This window comes from Dendrobates tinctorius, unplaced genomic scaffold, assembly GCF_039654945.1.
Source record: "Dendrobates tinctorius isolate UK_male_01 unplaced genomic scaffold, ASM3965494v1 ptg000263l, whole genome shotgun sequence".
Classification (NCBI taxonomy): Eukaryota; Metazoa; Chordata; class Amphibia; order Anura; family Dendrobatidae; genus Dendrobates; species Dendrobates tinctorius.
The window spans coordinates 93,944-117,207 of NW_027361930.1; the positions used below are offsets into that span (position 1 = coordinate 93,944).

At 43.8% G+C, this 23,264-nt stretch overlaps 1 protein-coding gene across 1 annotated transcript in view; it reads right to left on the reverse strand.

Moving 5' to 3' along the window:
* Positions 1 to 293: 293 nt before the first annotated feature.
* Positions 294 to 23,264, reverse strand: part of TLCD3A (TLC domain containing 3A) — a 90,933-nt gene continuing 67,962 nt past the window's right edge. The window contains exons 3-5 of the mRNA XM_073558919.1: positions 17,916 to 18,132; positions 16,789 to 16,884; positions 294 to 7,423 (exon numbers count right to left, since the gene is read on the reverse strand). Of these exons, the coding sequence (XP_073415020.1) occupies positions 7,154 to 7,423; positions 16,789 to 16,884; positions 17,916 to 18,132 (583 nt within the window). The 3' untranslated portion in view covers positions 294 to 7,153. The remainder of the gene's footprint in view (positions 7,424 to 16,788; positions 16,885 to 17,915; positions 18,133 to 23,264) is intronic.

A 23,264-nucleotide genomic window follows, 5' to 3' on the forward strand; every position in this document is an offset into this window, starting at 1 on the left:
TACTGCTAGTTGTGTTGTTAGGATCAGGGGTCTGCAATCCGCTAAGTTACCAACCTTTCTGGTTTCCTGGTGGCCTAGCCTATTCCTGCCATCCTCCTCGGTGACCTATTCATAACACCCCCCCTCAAAACAATGTCCTACTTTGGACTACTTTGCAGACAGGACTGAAATAAAACCATCAGTATGCTAATGGTATCAATTTGCTGTCACTTTTTCTCTGACTGGTTGCCAGGAGAAGCTTCGGCAACCTCTAGCAATGAGTTTTGGATAAAAGAAAACAGACTAAACATGGATTTAGCACACCAATGACACAACGTATTTTATTTGTTTTTTTTTGCTAATGCATGAATAAGGCCGTAAAGTGGTACATTCGTATTACACATTGATGGTTTATCCACAGGATTATGCCATAAATGCATGGTGGTTGGAGTTCAGACCTATAGGATTCTCAGTTATATGGGGAACAGGGCTCCCATTTGCTGATTGCTGATGCCGTCACGAAGGATTTTAATGAAGCAAATTGCAAAACTGTGAAGCCACCAGCTTTGCCCAGTGTGTTCAATTAGAAGTGCAGTGCCACAGAATGAAGTCCGCACATTGATATGTATAACATAGATATGTATAGATGCCTGCCCTTCTCTACAAGATAATAGACAAAATAAAACTATTTATTCATTTATTTAAAATACAGTTCTATAACTCCACAATAAAGCAGAGGAAAAATACATTTATGACACAATAAATGTGTTTAGCTGAATGTAACGGTAAAACTATGGCAGACGGAGTGGTCATTTGTGTCCAATAGAAACTGTGCGTAAAGTAAGCTTTCGGGTATGTGCACACGTTGCGGATTCTGCTGCGGATCCGCAGTGGATTTTGCCCTGTGGATCCGCAGCAGATCTGCAAGTGATGTACAGTACCATTTTAGCCTATGTAGAAAAGAAAACGCTGTGCACATGCTGCGGATTTTTCCGCGCAGATTTTGTGCGGATTTGAATCTGCAGCATGTCACTTCTTTTGTGCAGATCCGCAGCGTTTTGACACATGCTCTATTATAGGAATCTGCAGGTGTCAAAATGCAGGGGAAATCCACACAAGAACTGCAGAAAATCCGCAGTAAATCTGCACTAAATCCGTAGGTAAAACGCAGGTCATTTTACCTGCAGATTTAGCCAAATCCGCGCAGAAAGCTCAACAGCAGAATCCGCAACGTGTGCACATATCCTTCTACTTAACATGAAAACAAGCTGCCACAAAAAGATAATGTAAAACGCAATCTAGGAATAATTAAAAAATGCCTGCGTCTTAAGTATGCATTAGCATTTGCTTTCCTTGGGTCTGTCATATGTGGGCAGATGGTTCAAAGGGAACCTGTCATTAATACTAACCCTTCACAAGAAGCGGTAATGTGGGATACGATAGTGTAACATATGATGGAAGATGGCCATTTATTGCGCCGTTGTTCAAATTTCATTGATATGCAAATTCGGTTGGCACGTATCGGTGCACTTGCACTTTGCTTCTTCTCGCCAGCACTGCCCTTTGTCTCTTGATTGAGAGCGGACAGCAGAGGTGATGGGACAGAGGATGAGCAGCAGAGACAATTTCGGTACTACAGATGGCTCTGTGGTAGGGATCTTTAATATTGTTTTACACTGCACTATTCAGCACTACCTCTGCTTGCACAGTAGCAGTGTCACTAATTGGGTCCCTTTAAGCAGAGGTAGCAACCCCTTAAAGAAGGAGTCATTCAAATGTCTGTGATTTCGCTAAAACGAAAATGGCGGCGACATGTCCGATTTTGATCAGAGGGCTCAAAATTGGCAATGAGTCCGTGAAAAATGTTTTTTTTCCTCCACGTACAAGAAAAACCATGACACTCTGCCACACTCTGATCTCTTACATGAGAAAATCGAACGTTTCAATAAGACCTAAGGGTATGTGCACACGTATTTTTTGGTGCTGCGGATTTGTCCCCGCGGATTTTGTAAAAATCCGCAGGTAAATTTCAGGTCAAAAGACCTGCAGATTACCCTGCGGTTTTGCCCTGCGGTTTATCATCTCTACAATGGAGGAGATGGTAAACTGCAGCGGAATCCGCAGAAAAGAAGTGACATATCGTTTCTTTCTGCCGATTTGAAACCGCAGCAAAACCGTGAGGAAAATTCCACAGCATGTGCACAGCGGTTTCCATTTTACATAGAGTAAAATGTACAAAGCAGCAGATTCTGCTGCGGACCCGCAGGGCCAGAAACACTGCGGATCCGCAGCAAAATCCACAACGTGTGCACATAGCCTTATGCTTTCGGAGTCCTCGGAGGAGCAGAATTCCTTTATTAGTAAACTTTGCTTTTTTTCTACCTATTTGTGCAAAAATCTTAATATTAAAGTAGATGCCTAAGAGAGCAGCCTCAGGAAATGAAAGGTGCCTTCTATCATTTATCACACAAGATGCCCTGCGCTATTACTCAGGGCATCAGAACTAGTTTACTGCATTTTGTGTTGTCAGTGGTATCAAAACCGTAATACTACACGTTACTAAGTCATCTATAAATAAATTTACCGTATCTTTCTGTATCATAAATATCTAAATATACAATTCACCTATAAAAAATATATTAGTCCATATATATCAGTACATGAAAGAATACAGTGGACAAGTGAATATTATTCAGGATTATTGGCTTTTAAAAAAGGATTTCATAATGATAACTGAACATTAGTTATTCCAGACACCAGGATCAGACCCCACTTTTATCTTGTTGTCAGAAATTACTGGTTGTGATCTAAGGCACATTCATACAATTGATTTTTTTTTTTACTTATTTTGCCAAAAACAGGCAGGATTAAGCATTACAAAATTTTCATTTTGTAGGGAAAAAATGCGGTTAAAATATGGACTACAAATATTGTAGTCTCTAAAGATGGCTACAAAGAGAATGACTATGGCCAATAATCTCACTACATGCCAAGTGCTGTTACAATATATTTCACCTTTTAAACACGTTTTTGCAGCTTACGTGTAATTGCGTAACTTATTGCATTACTTCTCTTGCACTGATCCTGATTTACGGCCAGGATGACACTCCACAGCTGCATTCACAATTCAGCAGGTCTGAAAGCTGAAATCGCCCAGAATTTCTTCCTGGCTGAATGTCTGTACGTAGCTTGCTCTAGCCATTTGTATTCTGGAAAATATCATCTGTACACCAGATAGTACAATAATGATGTTTGGAACGCTCACTGCGCCAGGGGCGTATTGAGGGGGGGGCAGCCGGGGCAGTTGCCCCGGGCGCAGCCAGCAGGGGGGCGCAGTCGGGCCGCCTAATGCAGCGGTCCGCAGTGTCCTCCCTGGCGGCTGCGTTCTGCCGCCCCCCCCGGCCTGAGAGTCGGCGGTTCTCTGTGTCAGCTGTCAAGCTGACAGCCGGCGCAGAGGAGCACGTGCCGGCTCCCAGGGAACAATTGTACTGGCGTCTATACAGACGCCAGTACAATTGAAGCTCTGACCGCCGGGCCAGAGCGACGTCAGCATCGTGATCAGGTCATGTGATCACGCTGCTGACGTCACTCCCCGGCGCCCAGAGCGAACGCTGGTGGTAAGTGTGCTCCTCTGTGGAGCTGAAGAACCACCGAAGATGGGAGATGAGGGGGAGTTAATGAGTGGAGATGGGGGGGATTTGTAGAGGGGATGGCGGTTAATGTGTGGGGGTATTTAGAGTGGGGATGGGGGTTAATGAGTGGGGATGGGGGTTAATGTGTGTGGGGGTTAATGTGTGGGGGGATTTGGAGTGGAGATGGGGTTATTTAATGTGATGGGGGCTAATGAGTGGGGATTGGGTTAATGTGTGCGGGGGTTAATGAATGGGGATGGGGGTTAATGTGTGGGGTATTTGGAGAGGAGATGGTTATTTAATGTGTGGGGGGATTTGGAGTGGTGATGGGGTTAATGAATGGGGATTGGGTTAATGTGTGCGGGGGTTAATGAATGGTGATGGGGGTTAATGTATGGGGGCGTTAATGAGTGGGGTTGGGGTTAATGTGTGGGGGGATTTGGAGTGCTGATGGGGGTTAATGAGTGGGGATTGGGTTAATGTGTGGGGGGATTTGGAGTGGGGATGGGGGTTATTTAATGTGTGGGGGGGATTTGGAATGGGGATGGGGGGATTTAATGTGTGGGGAGATTTGAGGACACAAAATAAAGAGTATGTATGAGGAAACAGTATGGGGGATTGGTGCAGACAGTATGGGGAGCGAATGGGTTAATGTATGTGGATGGACACAGTATGGGGAGTCAGGGATATGTGTGAGCAGACAGTATAGAGAGTGAGGGGGTAAATATATGAGGAGACAGTATAGTGAACAGGTGGGATGCTAGAGGGGAATAGTGTGAGGCGACAGTATATTGCAGATATTTTTATTTAGGAGCATTATAATGACACTTCTATCTTTAAGGACATCGTGTGGAGATTTGCTGCAGAAGACCGGAGAAGATGGAAGTCTACAGAGACGGCTGTGGATGAGAAAACTCATCATGGGGTCTAGAAGAAAAGGTGACTGACTGCAGAGACGACATCATCTATAAGGTACCTGGATGTAAATGTTATGTGTGATACTGACTAATTCTCATGTTTTTATTTGTTAGGAACGTTAAAGGGGTTGTCCATGTTTGTGCTGAGTCTGCAGTCATTCTATGTGACTGCAGACTTCTGAATTCTCACAGTGCTCACTGAACGCTGTCAGGATTCTCTTGTGCCGGTAATTTACATACATGTGATCACATGCTGACTAGACATGTGTGGCCTCACTCAATGAAAATGAACTGAGCGAGGCCGGGCACGTCTAGTCGGAATGTGGCCAGAAGTATACAAATCACATGCTTGTGCTGACATGACTGTACATCGGCAAGGGAGAATCCTAAAAGTGTGCAGTGCATTCGTTGTGGGAATTCAGAAGCTGCAATGTCAGGATTCAGCGCTGCAGGTTCCAGGAGTCATCACATGGACACTTCACTCATGTGCGATTTTCATAGGTATGGTCCTGTGACAACGAGCTTCTCTTCCTGCTTCTCTCAGTTTTTTACTGAACATTGAGAGCATTAGGAGGAGCAGCTCGTGGGTACATGGCTAAGTGTTCAAGTCGCATATGTACTTGAAGGGGGGGGGCGCCGAACCGAATTCTTGCCCCGGGTGCCAGAAAGCCTAGATACGCCTCTGCACTGCGCCACTTCATTAATGGAGCTCTTTTAGGGGTGTCTGTCTGTCCCCTGTTTCTAAAGAAAGCCTGCAGCGCAGACGTATTCTACAAGCCGTAATCCAGGATCAATATAACAAAGTAATCAAATTGTTTGTAGGTAAAATATGGAAAGGAATCTGTGATTCAGATTTTTGCTATGTGCTCCAAGAGCAGCAGAATGTAGGGGCAGAGACCCTGATTCCAGTGATGTGTCACTTGCTGGTCTGCATGCTGTTATTTTGATACAATCAGCTTATTCTCTGCTGCAGATGTAGCAGTGCTCAGAATGCTGATCTGTGTAAAACCCCACCCACACCACTAATTAACAGAAATTTTCTAATCAGTGGTTGAAACGGGGTTGGACTAGGATGCACGAGACCAGTTGTCCTGTAGTGATAATCTCCTATTGATAAAACACTCATTTTATTGAAACAGCAACACACAGCCTAATAAGTGACCCATCACTGGAATCATTGTCTCAGACCCTGTATCATGGTGCTCTCAGATTACATAGCAAAATCTGTAAAATTGCGTTCAAAGATGGAAATACTCATTAATTAATTAACTCGAATTTTTAGGCCCATTGTAATAAAATGATTATTTCTAACTGCTGGAAATCAGGTCCATCAGTCTGATAGGTCATTGGGTTTTCTTTTGTATTTTTAAATACTGCACACGGGGAAAATTTTTAAAGTTAAATATGATTTTAACACCTTTTGCAACTTGCCTGACAAGAGGTAATTTGAAGTATATTAGTGCGATTTAGATGAACCCAAATGTCTAAAGATGCCCCAAATCATCCAGCACAAGCCTTTGTGATAAAATTGGGCACATTTTAAGACTTTCAAAATATTAGTAAATCTGACCCATGGGTTCTATTTCACATGGATTTTAAAACAGAGCGGGAAAGAAGCCGCAACAGCTCTTTAAAGGACACACAGATGACCTGCAATGCTGATTGCAGGCCTGCGGGGGCAGTGTGTGACAAAGATACACACTTTTTAGAAGTATTTCCTACAGGTTTGCTCTAAATGGCTGAAATCAGTCATGAGTCTTCAGTATCACAATATTTTCAGATGATAAAACAGTAACAAATTAATATTTTTTGCATGTACGGCAAGCTCTTGGAAATACTATGCAAAGTATATGGTCATTTTAGTTTCTGACCAAAGTTCATAGGTTCATATTACATTAAAACAGGTTTACAAATTAACGTATTAATGAAGTCACATTTTAACAAAACCACTAAGATTACTGCCCAAAGCCCGCAGTATAAAATTGGATCACCAGTACTAATTAAAAACAAGTCAATGATATAGTCGCCTGCTATAAAATCCCAACCAAACACATACTACAGAGAATCAGACGGGATTTGTTTAGCTTTCTCCCTTTTACAGCCAATGACAATTGTAAATTATTCACCATCCGAACTTCTGAACTGTCCCGGATGACTAAACCATTCCCATCCCCTCTATTAAATGCATAAAAACAGCTTCTGGAAAAGTAAACTACTTCTTATTTATCCAGAAAAACACAGTTTTATCCTTACTGAAAATAATAATGTACATTCTTTTGATTTCATTATCGTAAGAAGAAGAGGCTCTTCGGATTACCCATTACAAATTTAGTGCAATTCGGTAGAAAATCACATTGTGATTTATTAAACAACCATCTTTTTGTAGCTAAAATATAGAAATGTAGTGTTTGCGTAACGTGGAAGCTTGTAACGAGGCTCCATAATGTTTGGGTCCCAATACATGTGGCGTAGTCCCTCTCCGTGAGCTGTATCACAGCTCCTCTTAAAGGACCGCTACACGAGTAGCGAGGCTGTAACACAATCGCTGAGTAGTAGCCCGGTCCCTTCTACTTACTCCAGGAAGAGCCCAGCCCTATAGCACGGCCGCAGCTCATATACTAAACGTTATCGGTCCTTGTTGGAGGCAGAATTGCTGTATAGTCTCATGGCCTTTCGGCAAATAAGCCAGAACCAATATATCTGTGGGGCCATAATGGTGCCCATTGTAATGTTGCAGTGCAGGGGAATGTTGAAAGGCACTTTGTATAGTGGAATCCCAAACTGCTTCCCGTAGGCGTGGTACATGAAAGGAAACAGCAGGATACGGCAGGCGAAAAATGTTAGCAGGACAAAAGCACCGTTCACTTTGTGCAATAAGGAGTTCTGCAAGTTCATCTGTAGGAAATAAAATACATTGTATTAGTATGAATGCCAGTCACAGTAAACGTATCATCTATGGGGGTCACTAAACCTAAAGGGTATCACATTATGGCATAACTTTACATTTACAAATGCTAAACACTATACAGTCATGGCCAAAAGTATTGACACCCCTGCAATTCTGTCAGATAATATTCAGTTTCTTCCTGAAAATGATTGCAAACACAAATTCTTTGGTATTATTATCTTCATTTAATTTGTCTTAAATGAAAAAACACAAAAGAGAATGAAGCAAAAAGCAAAACATTGATCATTTCACACAAAACTCCAAAAATGGGCCGGACAAAAGTATTGGCACCCTCAGCCTAATACTTGGTTGCACAACCTTTAGCCAAAATAACTGCGACCAACCGCTTCCGGTAACCATCAATGAGTTTCTTACAATGCTCTGCTGGAAGTTTAAACCATTCTTCTTTGGCAAACTGCTCCAGGTCCCTGATATATGAAGGGTGCCTTCTCCAAACTGCCATTTTTAGATCTCTCCACAGGTGTTCTATGGGATTCAGGTCTGGACTCATTGCTGGCCACCTTAGAAGTCTCCAGTGCTTTCTCTCAAACCATTTTCTAGTGCTTTTTGAAGTGTGTTTTGGGTTATTGTCCTGCTGGAAGACCCATGACCTCTGAGGGAGACCCAGCTTTCTCACACTGGGCCCTTAATTATGCTGCAAAATTTGTTGGTAGTCTTCTGACTTCATAATGCCATGCACACGGTCAAGCAGTCCAGTGCCAGAGGCAGCAAAGCAACCCCAAAACATCAGGGAACCTCCGCCATGCTTGACTGTGTACTTTTCTTTGAATGCCTCTTTTTTCTCCTGTAAACTCTATGTTGATGCTTTTGCCCTAAAAGCTCTACTTTTGTCTCATCTGACCAGAGAACATTCTTCCAAAATGTTTTAGGCTTTTTCAGGTAAGTTTTGGCAAACTCCAGCCTGGCTTTTTTATGTCTCGGGGTAAGAAGTGGAGTCTTCCTGGGTCTCCTACCATACAGTCCCTTTTCATTCAGATGCCGATGGATAGTACGGGTTGACACCGTTGTACCCTTGGACTGCAGGACAGCTTTAACTTGTTTGGATGTTAGTGGAGGTTCTTTATCCAACATCCGCACAATCTTGCGTTGAAATCTCTTGTCAATTTTTCTTTTCTGGCCACATCTAGGGAGGTTAGCCACAGTGCCATGGGCTTTAAACTTCTTGATGACACTGCGCACGGTAGACACAGGAACATTCAGATCTTTGGAGATGGACTTGTAGCCTTGAGATTGCTCATGCTTCCTCACAATTTGGTTTCTCAAGTCCTCACACAGTTCTTTGGTCTTCTTTCTTTTCTCCGTGCTCAATGTGGTACACACAAGGACACAGGACAGAGGTTGAGTCAACTTTAATCCATGTCAACTGGCTGCAAGTGTGATTTAGTTATTGCCAACACCTGTTAGGTGCCACAGGTAAGTTATAGGTGCTGTTAATTACACAAATTAGAGAAGCATCACATGATTTTTCAAACAGTGCCAATACTTTTGTCCACCCTCTTTGTTATGTTTGGTGTAGAATTATATCCAATTTGGCTTTAGGACAATTCTTTTTGTGTTTTTTCATTTAAGACAAATCAAATGAAGATAATAATACCAAAGAATTTGTGTTTGCAATCATTTTCAGGAAGAAACTGAGCATTATCTGACAGAATTGCAGGGGTGTCAATACTTTTGGCCATGACTGTATAAGCCCTCTGTGTCTCATTGCCATAACCATTTGTATCATTTGTTGGGGAGTTTAAATAATTAAAGGGAACCTGTCAGCAGGATTGTGCACAGTAACCTACAGACAGTGTCAGGTCGGCGCTGTTATACTGATTAAAATGATACCTGGGTGATGAAATCCGTCTTGTGGCTGTTGTTGAATCTTTATTTGCAGTTTTCAGTTAATGAGTTTCTCGTGCTTCGGGCAGATTAAGAGCATCGCTTGACAATAGATGTAAATGCGCATGTGCCATCGGTAGCGCCATTTTGAAGGAGCCACAAAAAATTGGCTCCAGAAAGATGGCGGCGGCGCATGCACAGTATAATTTATCGATAAGCGATATATGCTAATGCACAGGAGCAACCATTGGTGACATTTTGCTGGAAGCAAAAAGTTGTTTTCATAGCCAACGCTATTATATGCAGTAAGTAAAATAGGGGGCAGGGTCAATGAAGGATCAGTGACTTGTCATAAGCCCATAAACGTGCATATGTAAGCAGAGCACCACATAAAGCCCACAGGCCTCCCCGGAGCACCAAAATCTTATTAACTGAAAACTACAAATACAATTTAAACAACAACCACAAGACGGATTTGATCACCCAAGTTCTCATTTTAATCAGTATAACAGCGTCAACCTGACAATGCCTGTAGTTTACTTAGCAAAATCCTGATGACAGATTCGCTTTAAACGGTGGCATAGCTGGGGTTATGACTTGTGGTGTCAGCTGATCCAGTAAGCAGAAACAAGAAGTTCATGAAAGACATGCTGCAAGTATAAAAAAAATATATAAAAAATTGTTAACAATTATCTATGCAATTATTTTAACTAAACAGTATCTTAGTTAAGGACCAGAAGCGCTGCACTTTCTGCAGTGTCGAAGTAGGAGAAGGCAGATCCTATGATGATACATCACAACAACATGTATCCATATCCAGGCAGTCCTTTGCACTTTATGATCTGCTAGATAGAGGAACAATATGGAGGGACTGCATCTCCTCAGTGAAAAGTGATAGCTAGGGGGACAGAGACTGACGTGGACTGGATTGCATGCTAATCTGACATAATAACACAATATCTGCTTCTTCCTGAAAAATACAAAAGCTTCTGGTCCCTACTAATTCAGAATTTTGTTTTCACTATAGGTAAATAAAAGAAAATTATTTAACAATTGCTGACAGTTAAATTAATTTTTAATAACTGGAAAACCCCTTTAAACAAATTGTCCCATAATCGCAGCTTGTTCTATGATAAGTGATCACCACTGTCAATGAGAATTGGGATTCAATGTCTCACATTTGAATGAAGCAGTGGATGTGCATTGATGGTGCCATATCATATCATTTATGACCCCATCCATTCTCCCTTCAATACGGAACAGTCGTCCTGTCCACTTTGCAGAAAACTACCCCAAAAGAATGATGTTACTTAGGCCTGTTTCACACATCAGTTTTTTTCTGTCAGTTAAAATCCGCTAAAATGGCGGAGAATGGATCCGTTCTTGTACTGACCACAACGTTTGGCACCGGGGAGGAGAGAGAGTTTTTTTCAGACGCCAGAACTGAGTTTAGGGTTAAATTCCCGACACAACCATTTCTCCCGGGCATGCGCAATAAAAAATGCGGATCCGGCCGGGGAGAAAAACGTTTCATTGTCAGTCCTGTCCGCTCAGCGGACGGCAAAATCTTGGCGGATCCGTAAAAAAACGGATCGAACGGATGACCATCCGTCAAGATCCGCCGTTAATACAAGTCAATGGGGAAATAAATGGATTTTTGGCGGATCCGTTTTTTTTTGCAAAACGGCAGATTTTGACTGATGGGGAAAAACGGATGTGTGAAACAGGCCCTAGTTGGGACGTTGTTCTTGGGGTTGTACTCATCCTTCTTCTTCCTCCAAATACTGCAAGTGGCGTTTGTACCAAAAAGTTCTATTTTGGTCTCATCTGACCACATGACCTTTTCCAATGGCTCCTCTGAATCATCCAAATTGTCTTTTGTGAACTTAGGCCTGGACATGTATTGGCGTGAGCAGGGGGACCTTGCATGCCCTGCATGATTTTAATCCATGATTGTGTAGTTTGAGACAGTGGTCCCAGCTCTCGTCGGGTCATTGACCTGTTCCTACCATGTAGTTCTGGGCTGATTTCTGACCTTTCTCAGGTTCATCCTTACCCCTAGAGGTGAGATCCTGCATGGAGACCCAGACCGAGGAAGATTGACAGTCATCTTGTGTTTCTTCCATGTTTTAATAATTGCACCAACTGTTGTTGCCTTCTCACCAAGCTCATTGTCTATTGTCCTGTAGCCCATCCCAGCCTTGTGCAGGTCTGCAATTTTGTCCCTGGAGTCCTTAGTCAGCTCACTGGTGTTGGCCATACTGGAGAGGACAGGTTTGTTTTATACAGGTAACGATTTCAAACAGGTGCGATTAATACGGGTAATGAGTAGTGATGAGCGAGTATACTCGTTGCTCGGGTTTTCCCGTGCATGCTCGGGTGTTCTCAGAATATTTGGGCGTGCTCGGAGATTTAGTTTCTGTTGCCGTAGCTGCATGATTTGCGGCTGCTAGCCAGCCTGAATAAATGTGAGGATTCTGTTATGATTAGGTAACCGTGGAGGATAGCAGGGGAATAGACTAGGCAACCAGATAACCAGAGAGGTTGGTAATTTAGCGGATTGCAGACCCCTAAACTGACAACACAGCTAGAATTAGCCGTGGGACGTACCTACGATGCCCTAGACGTAATGTAGTAATGAGTGCAGGGTAGGAGAGCTTCTTAAAGAAAAACTAACAGGTCTGTGAGAATCAGAATTCTTCCTGGTTGGTAGGTGATCAAATACTTATTTCATGCAATAAAAGGTCTCAGTGGGGATCGAGTTCTGACAGCTGCTGTTTGGTTACAACCTATGTAGTTTAATTCTGTGAACTCTCCTACATGCGCTGGTGACAACGTTGGACATCGCTTTAACCCTTGGATTACCGTCAGACTTGGGGTGAGTATATTGGGTTAATTTAAATTATTACAGAATGAGTCTGTTTTATTTTAAATGTTGTGCGCTAGGCATCTTCAATTCCAAAATGGAGAATGAAAAAGAAGGGGTTGAACAAGGAAATTACATCACAAAACTTGTTTTTTTTCTTTTTCCAAATATCTTTTATCTAGCTCCAAAAAGTATTCATTGCTGCCAACAAATTCCTAGAGATGCAGAAACGTATACATTTCTACAATCAAATACTCAACATATGTACATAACCTATTACGTTAAGTCAGGAAAGCCCTGCAGCCAATTAACAGCCGCTAATGGGCCGCTTCACTCTCACTTCCTTCACACGAAAATGAGATCCTGAATAAGAGCTGCTGTTGCTCACCGACTTCCTCCAAATGTCTCTTACATCCGAAGGAAATGAGAGTGAAGGAGCCTATAAGCGGCCGCTGATTTTCTGCTGGGCTCACATGGCATTACAGAGTCACAGGAGACCCGATGCTGACATCGTTGGGATGGAGCAACCACCGAAGATGAGTATAGGTGGATTCTAATTTACACGGGGGAATATAGCAATTGAGAAGGTGTTGTCCGAGTAGTGTAAACCCTTTGAAATTATGTTTGGAATTTTTGATGTAAATCATTTTACCAACTATTCAATGTACTAGTGATTAAACAATAAGTCATGGCAGCTGCATGTGTCTGATATGTGAATAGTATGTGTGACGCATGTATCTGATACAGGACCGGCTCCAGGTTTTCGTGGGCCCCTTTAACACATACCACGATTCATGATGCACAGATACAGCAGAGAAATATAGATCTAGTACAATGCCAAAGATTTCACTTACTTCTTACATTACATGAGTGATATCTATTGCACAATCTAAAACAGCTCAGGAACCAGACAGTATAGTCCTCCATACAGAATTATGGGCACCACATAGTGCTCTATACAGAATAATGAGCCCCTTATATTGCTCCATACAGTATTACGGACACCACATAGTGCTCCATACAGAATAATGAGCTTTATATACAGTATATATTGCTCCATACAGTATTATGGACACCACATAGTGATCCATAAAGAATAATGAGCCTCATATATTGCTCCATACAGAATAATGAGCCCCATACATTGCTCCATACAGAATAATGAGCCCCATATAATGCTCCATACAAAATAAGCCCCATATATTGCTCTGTAAAGACTAATAGACCCCATTATAATGCTCCATATAGTATATTGAGCCCCATATATTGCTTCATACAGTATAATGAACCCCATATATTGCTCCATACAGAATAATGAGCCCCATATATTGTTCCATACAGAATAATGAGCCCCCATATAGTGCTCCATACAGTATAATGGGCCCCATGTATTGCTCCATACAGAATAATGGGCCCCATATATTGCTCCGTACAGAATAATGAGCCCCATATATTGCTCCATACATAATGAACTCAATATAAAGCTTCATACAAATTGAGCCTCATATATTGCTCCACACAATATATGATGGGCCCCATATAATGCTCTACACATAATGGGCTCCATATAATACTACATACAGAATGGGCTCCATATAATGCTCTAGTATATGATGGGCCCCACGTATTGCTCCAAATATAATGGGCCCCATATAATGCTCCAGAATTCGATAGGCCCCATATAATGCTCAATACAAAATGGGCCCCATATAATACTCCAGTATATGATGGGCCCCATATAATGCCCCAAATATAAAAAAAATAAAAAGATGAAATACTCACCCCCCAACACTGGCCGCAAGACCGGACTCTTCAGCGTTGCTGGATTCTGGCTCTCTGCATTGTGACTGTTCAGAGCAGAGGGTGTACACTAGTCACCATCATTGCACCTTCTAACCTGAAATGTCATAGAGTCGGAAGACGGCGCCGCATTGGAATGGGTAGAGGTAAATATTGCAAGTACCGAGGCCCTGAGCAAGCGGGGGGTGCCCACTCGCGGGTGCTAGCACCTAGCTCCTATGTGTCTGCTGAATATATTCGATATATGAGCGGTGTGTGTGCTGCATGTGTCTGATACGTAAGTGATGTGTGCGTGTCTGATACGTAAGTGATGTGTGCTGCATGGGTCTGATATGTAAGCAGTGTGTGCTGAATGTGTCTGATATGTAGGTGATGTATGTATCTGATATGTGTGTAGTGTGTCTGCTGTATGTGTCCAATATGTAATTGATGTGGACTGCATGTGTCTGATATGTAAGTGACGTGTGCTGCATGTGTCTGATATTGAGCGGTGCATGTGTGTGCAGCATGTGTCTGATATGTGAGCGGTGTGTTACTTCATGTGTCTGATATGTAAGTGATGTGTGCTGCGTGTGTCTGATATGTGATTGGTGTGTGTGCTCCATGTGTCTGATATGTAAGTGATGTGTTCTGCATGTGTCCGATATGTGAGCTGCAGTAAACCACAGTAAGAGCCATTATACACAAATGGCGAAAAATGTAACAGTGGTGAACCTTCCCAAGAGTGGCCAGCCGATCAAAATTACCACAAGAGCGCGGCGACGACTCATTCAAAAGGTCAAAAAAGACCCCACAACAACATGCAAAGAACTGCAGGCTTCAGTTGCCTCAGTTAAGGGTCAGTGTTCATTACATCACCATAAGAAAGAGACTGGGCAAAAATGGCCTACATGGCAGAGTTTCCAAGATGAAACCCACTGCTGAACAATAAGAACATAAAGGGTCGTCTCAGTTTTGCCAGAAAACATCTTGATGTTTCCAGAGAAAGAGAAAGTTTCCCGAGAAAGTTTTCACACAGCGGTGGTGCCATAAGTGAGATCATCTGAGTTCATCAACTGATGAATGCGTGTGACCTCTCTCACGGCAGCACAGCGCTATACACTGCAGGAGTGATGATGCTTCTGTCATCGTACTGCTGGCGGCCGGATAGAGCAGTAACATATCCTGATGTGACTGTTCTACAAGTGAGATCGCCGTTGGACACTCTGGATTACATGGACTACGGTGGACAGGAGAGTATATGGTTGTTTATTATTTTTTATTGTTTACAGGGGACAAGGGCATCAGAGATTTGAAATTAGGTGAGTGTAATGTGTTTTTATTTTTATTTGAATATGTATTTAATTTTTTACATGTTTTATTTTTTTTTAAGTTTGAGCACAGACGCCGGCTGACGAGAGACTACTTATCCAATCAGAGGCGTCTATCAGTGTTATGAACAACAGCAGACATATCATATGGTAGTAGTAGTCTCTCATCAGTCGATGCCTGCTGACCTGCGGTAAGCTTTTACCGCGGGTCACAGTATCTCTGCGGGGTCATGCTGACATCTGACAGCATGACCCCGCAGCACTCTGACAGACAGTAACAATGTTACTGGAGGTAAGGTTACCGCCGATGAGAACCGTTGGTGTTTCCCACACAGTCACACACATGAGAGCGTGGCAAACACCATAGGAAGTCAGCAAATATGCAAACATTTTTATACCTGCGTTTTTGCCGCGGATTTGACTGACTCAATTGAAGTCAATGGATGAAAAAAACTAAAAATCTGCACAAAGAATTGACATGTTGCAGAACAAAACAAACTGCAAATACTCAAATGAAATTACTGATCATGTGCACAGCACTTCAGGATTCTCATTGAATTAGCTGGCATAAGGTTTCTCTAGCGTTTAAGGTCCATTTCGGAGTGGAAAAAATGCTGCCAAAATTCACCGTATGCACATAGCCTAATGCTCATCCAATCTATCAGGAGCAGCTTGAGTGCTCAGCCAGAGCCCTAAGGGAAGACAGAAGCAGTTTATTACTATTTCTGTCGCCTCCTTTCCTGTCTACATAGCTACAATGACTGCTTGCCAATGCTTCTATTAGACCAGGTGAACACATGAATGTGAAGGTCTGCCTTTTATAGTAAAGCTGCTGGTTCTTGGCAGTTCCAGATCATCTCTGTAAGGCTAGTTTCACACTAGCGTTTGGCAGGGCTGGGGATGGCAGCCTTCTTCCTCCTTGAAGCCCCGCCCACTGCCACACCTCTTAATTCAGCTCCGCCTACGTCTGCATGCGTCCTGCGTACCCTATCTTTAACATTGGGTACGCAGGCCATGCGGATGTATGCAGATGCCTCCGCTTGCGTTGTTTCGCGCTACGCCGACCGCAACAAAATGCAACTTGTTGCATTTGACGCAGTTCAGCGGAGGGATGTGTACCCTATCTTTAGCATTAGGTACGCAGGTCGCATGCCGTCGGAGGCGGACCTGATCGGAGGAGGTGCGGCTGTGGGCGGAGCTTCACGGAGGAAGTCCGCATCCCTCCATACGCTAGAGCGAAACTAGCTTAACAGGGCAAAAAAATAATAAAATGCAGCAAATATCATGCAGCAATGTTAGTAAAAATAAAACTGTTATGTCTGTCAAAATGTAAAGAATAATTATGTATTAAAATAAAAAGCTTGTAATTAAGTGTATAGCAGTATAGAGCCAAGTACCCTCAAGCATAAGACTCTGCAACTGTTTGAGGATTTTAATTTGCTCAAAAGACAGTAGCCGTCGTATAATTAACGCATGGAACCCTGACACTTACCTGTATTAAAAGTTTGCCAAGTGATACAAATGGTGTGCTCAGTTCTGCAACTAGGAGACAGCCAACATAAAAATCGCCAATATCTCCTCTAATAAACTGCAAAATAGAAGCAAAAACAAGTAAAGACCATTGTATATACAGTGTATAAGACCTGGCGGGGAGAAATGCGTGGTATGCCAACGTGTTGTTACAAGTATGAGACTACAGCTAGCATAGCTTCAGGTATTTGGGATTTACATGGTGATTTGTATAGTGAGGACAAACCTGTGCTTACATTTAATATTGGACAAACATCCTCACGCCTCAATGTTACCATAATTCCCATCACAATATCACACAAAATATTACAAGTAAACTGCAGTGTTTACATTGTTAGTGAAAAGACCCTTGTATGGGCCAGATTGGAGAAGACCCTAGACGTGGTAATGACTTCACAGTTGTCTATACAGTGTACCCTAGATAGTATTCTTATATAAGAATTAGGAAATTAATAAAGAACTAAGAAAAAAACAAATAGTATGCACTCATCTTATTATCTAATGCGCTTACACAGCGAATTGATCACTTGGAACAGAAAACAAGCACAACTTGAAACTTAGCTTAAAGGGTTGTCCGGGCTTGGGACTCTGACTGCAGACTGCTGGCAGCGTGTGGTTGGCACACTGTCACGATTCCCCAGCATTTGCATACATGCAGTCATGTGTAGACTAGACTTATCCAGGCTCTTCTCCATTCTCCTCTATGGAGAGAAGCCAGACGAGATAAGTCAGCGTGTGGTCGTAATTAAGCAAAAACAGGGAATTAAGTTAGTGTGCGCACCGGATGCTGTCACGATTCAGCAGTCTGCAGTCATACAGTGGTTTACACAAGCCTGGAAAACCCCTTTAAAAACCTTTAATATAAATAAAAATAAAATGTCAGCATTTTCCCCCACTACTAACACCCATGGGTTGTGTCTGGGGGTATGGCTTAGTCCCATTTAGTACCACATACAGTCAATGGGCAAGAATGACGCTGATTCTGGGGAAAACAATGCAATGAAATGTTTCTTTCACATTTTCTGCTATTACGACAGTGGCATACTACCGTAAACTAACACATTCAGTTCTCCTGTTTGGAGCACTTACCAGTCCAATTGGCACAAGGATGGTCAGGATCGATATGTGATGGACAAGCATTAGGAATTCCTTCTTCAGAAGGCTGTTCATCGCAGCAGAAAAGTGATCTTTCCCATTTAACACTTTGCTGTCTTTACACTTAAACCAATGGCGGAGATACATTGCATATGTGTCGTACACCATGTATGGGATTACAAACCATATATATGCTGTAGCCAGCCAGTGTCTGTGGGTAAAAAAATATAGTATCAGTAAAACCTTTCTTTTATCCTCAGAACACACTCATAATTGAATATTTCGTATCCAGTCATTTGTTTCCATTTTTGTATTATCTTGTACTTCTTTATAGAAAACAAACTGCTTAGACTACCAGATTTTCTTGATAACTTGATTAAAGGAAAGGTGCCACTTTTTAATTATTTAAAAAATAAAAAAATTCCCATAACCTATATATGGGCATGAGCCCCACACAGCCTCCCTATATAAGGCATACGCCCCACAAAGCCTCCATATATACAGCATGAGCCCCATACACCCTCCTTATATACGGGCATGAGCCCCACACAGCCTCCCTATATACGGCATGAGCCCCACACACCCTCCCTATATACGGCATGAGCCCCACGCAGCCTCCCTTTATACGGCATGAGCCCCATACACCCTCCCTATATACGGGCATGAGCTCCACACAGCCTCCCTATACACAGCATGAGCCCCAGACAGCCTCCCTATATACGGCATGAGGCCCACACAGTCTCCCTATATACGGCATGAGGCCCACACAGCCTCCCTATATACGGCATGAGCCCCACACAGCCTCCCTATATACGGCATGAGCCCCACACAGCCTCCCTATATACGGCATGAGCCCCACACAGCCTCCCTATATACGGCATGAGCCCCACACAGCCTCCCTATATACAGCATGAGCCCCTCACAGCCTGCCCATATATTGCATGAACCCCACACGGCTTCCCTATATAATGCATGAGCCCCACACACCCTCCCTATATACGGGCATGAGCTCCACACAGCCTCCCTATACACGGCATGAGCCCCACACAGCCTCCCTATATACGGCATGAGCCCCACACAGCCTCCCTATACACGGCATGAGCCCCACACAGCCTCCCTATGTACGGCATGAGCCCCACACAGCCTCCCTATATACGGCATGAGCCCCACACAGCCTCCCTATATACGGCATGAGCCCCACACAGCCTCCCTATATACAGCATGAGCCCCACACAGCCTCCCCATACATTGCATGAGCCCCACACGGCTTCCCTATATAATGCATGAGCCCCACACAGCCTTCCCATATACTGCATGACAGTATACGGCCTTTCCATAGCCTGCCCCATGTGCAGCATGTCACCACCATAGCCTCCCCATGTGCTGCACGTCACCCCCATAGAATCCCCATGTGCTGTACGTCACCCCCATAGAATCCCCATGTGCAGCATGTCACAGCCATAGAATCCCCATGTGCTGTCACCTCAATAGTATCCCCATGTGCTGTCACCCCCATAGAACCCCATGCGTTGTCACCCCCATAGAATCCCCATGTGCTGTTACCCCCATAGAATCCCCATGTAAAAAAATCCACCACATAATCACCTCGGTCCTGTTCCCAAGCACCCTGCTTCTGACTCTCCGGCGGTACACAACCATCACAGACATGACATCATCGCATCAGCTGTTTCACACGCTTATTGGTGGAGGAAGTGGCCGGAGGCTCCTCCTCCACCAATGCTGACTGCACAAGGCAGAGGGCGGGCGGGAGACGAGATGGCGGGCGGGCACGGTGTGGCCCGCGGACCTCAGGTTTGCAGCCCCATGGCTGTCTCGGTCCGTGGGCCGGACCTGGACAGCCAGAGGGCTGGATGTGGCCCTCGGGCCACACTTTGCCCAGATCTGCTGTGGAGCATTATGTGAGGCCACCATACAAAGGGCAGCATGACTTGGCAACTGATGAGTGGTGTAATTACTGATGTCACCTCTGTTCAGAGTTGCTGGGTCTCATGGAGAGCAGTGGGACCCGGAGTGACTGCTGTGACTGTAACATCAATGCTGTCATCCGTGCATGGCTTCCCATCCCCCAACATGCAGGGACACAGACTTACTCACTACTCCAGGCCGTGCTGTAAACTCTGTGTCTTCTGCTAGCTGTGCATACTTCCTGGCTGCATCCTTAGGGTGGCCGCGCATGCGCTTCCTGATTCTTAAAGAAACAGTATGTGCATTCCTAATATGTCCCCAGCCTATTTCTGAGAGGCACTGGGTATTTAAAGCACCTCCACCTTTTGGGATGCGCCTTTGCAACATTGTCCTTCAGTGTGTTTGTGCAACTGCTGTGTTGTGTCTCCAGTTTCTGCCACCCTGGGGGCTGAGTACACAGGCGTGAACCTGTACATTTGTCTGTCCTTGTCTGAATTAGGCCCTATCCCTGAACCTGTTAGTATACAAGTCTGGGTCTTTTGCTAAAACCTGCAGCGTCTGAAACTGTACCTATCCCTAAAACCTGCAGTGTCTGAACCTGTACCTATCCCTAAAACCTGCAGTGTCTGAACCTGTTCCTATCTCTGAAACCTGCAGTGCCTATCTCTAATCTGTTGTTGCTGTGCAACATTAGTGTTTAGTGAGTATACATGCTACTTCATTGTAACTTACTCCAGTTTGTCTTGTCTGTATCTATCCTTATATGCATACTAAAGAAAGAGGGTGGTTCTCCAGCAAAGACCAATCCCATTAACAGAGAAACAAAAAAAATATTCTTTATTAAAGTGGAAAAAAAAATGAAAAAACACACTGGTGACCATGAAAGTCCATAATACATATGTATACGTCATATAAATTGTCTTCTCCTTTGATGTGCACTCTGGCGCTCAGCCTGCATCTTTCAGGCACATGACCGCTGATCTGATCAGCATTCATGTGCCCCTAACAGCCATGGGTGGAATAACGATCCACCCGCGTCTGTTAACTAGTTAAATGATGTCAATCTTTGACAGCGGCATTTCACTTGTGCTTACCGGGACCGTTACTAATTCCACCCACCGGCTATCCTGTCACATGATAGCAAAGCATCGATGGGTTGGCATGACAACCCTGGGTATGCAGGAGACCCCTGTGGTTGTCATTGCCGATCTGCTCTGAGCACAGCCCCGTGACCGACGCTCATAGCAGATGAGAATTTCTGCTACACATAGCACGGCTGCAGCGCTCAAGCGATCGGATGATCGCAGCTTCTAGTATCCTAAGGAGACTACTGAAGCAAGTGAAAAGTAAAAAAAATCTAAAAGTTCAAATCACCCTTTTTGCCCCATTCAAAATAAAACAATAAAAAAATTCAAAACGTAGGGTACTGGTATACTTGGCAGAAATTTCCCAACAAACAAAGGTCAATTTTTTCCTATATTAGCCCCTAGAAAAATTAAAGATTTGTGGCTAAAACATTTCAGTAGTAAAAATTTAAGTATTCTTTTTTCACCGCCCAATAGTATAAAAATCTGAGGATGTGATGTGAGTATGACTGCACACCCAGATGAATTCATTATGGAATGTAGTTTGTAAAATTAGATCATATGGGGGGAGGGGGGATTCTGCTGTTCTGGCACCTCAGGGGCCGTGTCAATATCTGAACTCCAATATGGCACTTCTTCCCCTCTGAGCTTTGCACTGTGCCTCAAAAGTAGTTTTTAACCACATATTGGTTACTAGATTATGGCCCGATGCTATCGCATCGGGAGGATGCGATAGCATCACACTTCTTGCCATGTTAACCCTCAACACACACACTCCTCAACACACACTCCTCTCACCTTTCACCATCTCCACTCACTCTTTCACTCCACATACGACCCCTTCTCTCACTCCGTCTCTCATACTCACGCCGTCATCGCCGCTGCTCCACGATCCCCGACATCTTCTTCCGCCGGCGCCATCCTGGATCCAGACATTGTCCACGCCGGCGACATGTTCTTGCGGCGACGCCATCTTGAGTATCGTGAAATCCCACGATAGTCAAGATGGCGTCGCCGGAAGAACATGTCGCCGGTGTGGACGACGTCGGGATCCAAAATGGCGTCGACGAAATCTCGCGAGTTTTCGCCGACGCCATTTTGGATCCCGACGTCGTCCTCGCCGGCGACATGTTCTTGCGGCGACGCCATCTTGACTATCGCGGGATTTCGCCGATCCAAAATGGCGTCGCCGCAAGAACATGTCGCCGGCGTGGACGACGTCGGGATCCAAAATGGCGTCGGCGAAATCTCGCGAGTTTTCGCCGACGCCATTTTGGATCCCGACGTCGTCCTCGCCGGTGACATGTTCTTGCGGCGACGCCATCTTGACTATCGCGGGATTTCGCCGATCCAAAATGGCGTCACCGCAAGAACATGTCGCCGGCGTGGAGGACGTCTGGATCCAGGATGGCGCCGGCGGAAGATGATGTCGGGGATCGTGGATCAGCGGCGATGACGGCGTGAGTATGAGAGACGGAGTGAGAGAAAGGGTCGTATGTGGAGTGAAAGAGTGAGTGGACGTGAGTGGAGATGGTGAAAGGTGAGTGGAGTGTGTGTGTTGAGGGTTAACATGGAAAGAGGTGTGCGGTGACGTCACCGGTTACACCTGGACGGAAGTTGTTACAACCGGAAGTTGCTTAGGGCATTTATTATTATAGATAACAATACTCAGGAGAAATTGCACAACAAATTAGGGGATCATTGTCTGCTATCCTTGTGAAAATTAAAATTTTTGTGGGAACATTTTTTTTTTAAATTTTCACGGCTCAATGTTATAAACTTCTGTGAAGCACCTGGGGGTTCAAGGTGCTCACCTAACAACTAGATAAGTTCCCTGAGGGGGTCTAGTTTCCAAAATGGTGTCACTGGTGGGAGGTTTCCCCTGTTTAGGCACATAAATGGCTCTCCAAACGCAACATGGCATCCATTAATTGTTCCAGCAAATTTTACATTAAAAAATTCAAATGGCGCTCCTTCCTTTCTCACAGTGGTTTTCCATGCTCAGGAGAAACTGCACAACAAATTTTGGGGTCCATTTTTTCCTTTTAACCTTGTGAAAATAAAAAAATTCGGTTTAAAGTAATATTTTTTGTGACAAAAAGTTAAATGTTCATTTTTTCCTCCTGAATTCCAAAAATTCCTGAGAAGTACTTGAAAGGTTAATAAACTTCTTGAATGTGATTTTGACCTCCTGAGGAATTAAGTTTTTAGAATGGTGTCACTTTTGGGTATTTTCTGCCATGTAGGCTCCTCAAAGTGACTTCAAATGTGATGTGGTCCGTAAAAAAATGGTTTTGTAAATTTTGTTGGAAAAATGTGAAATCACTGTTCA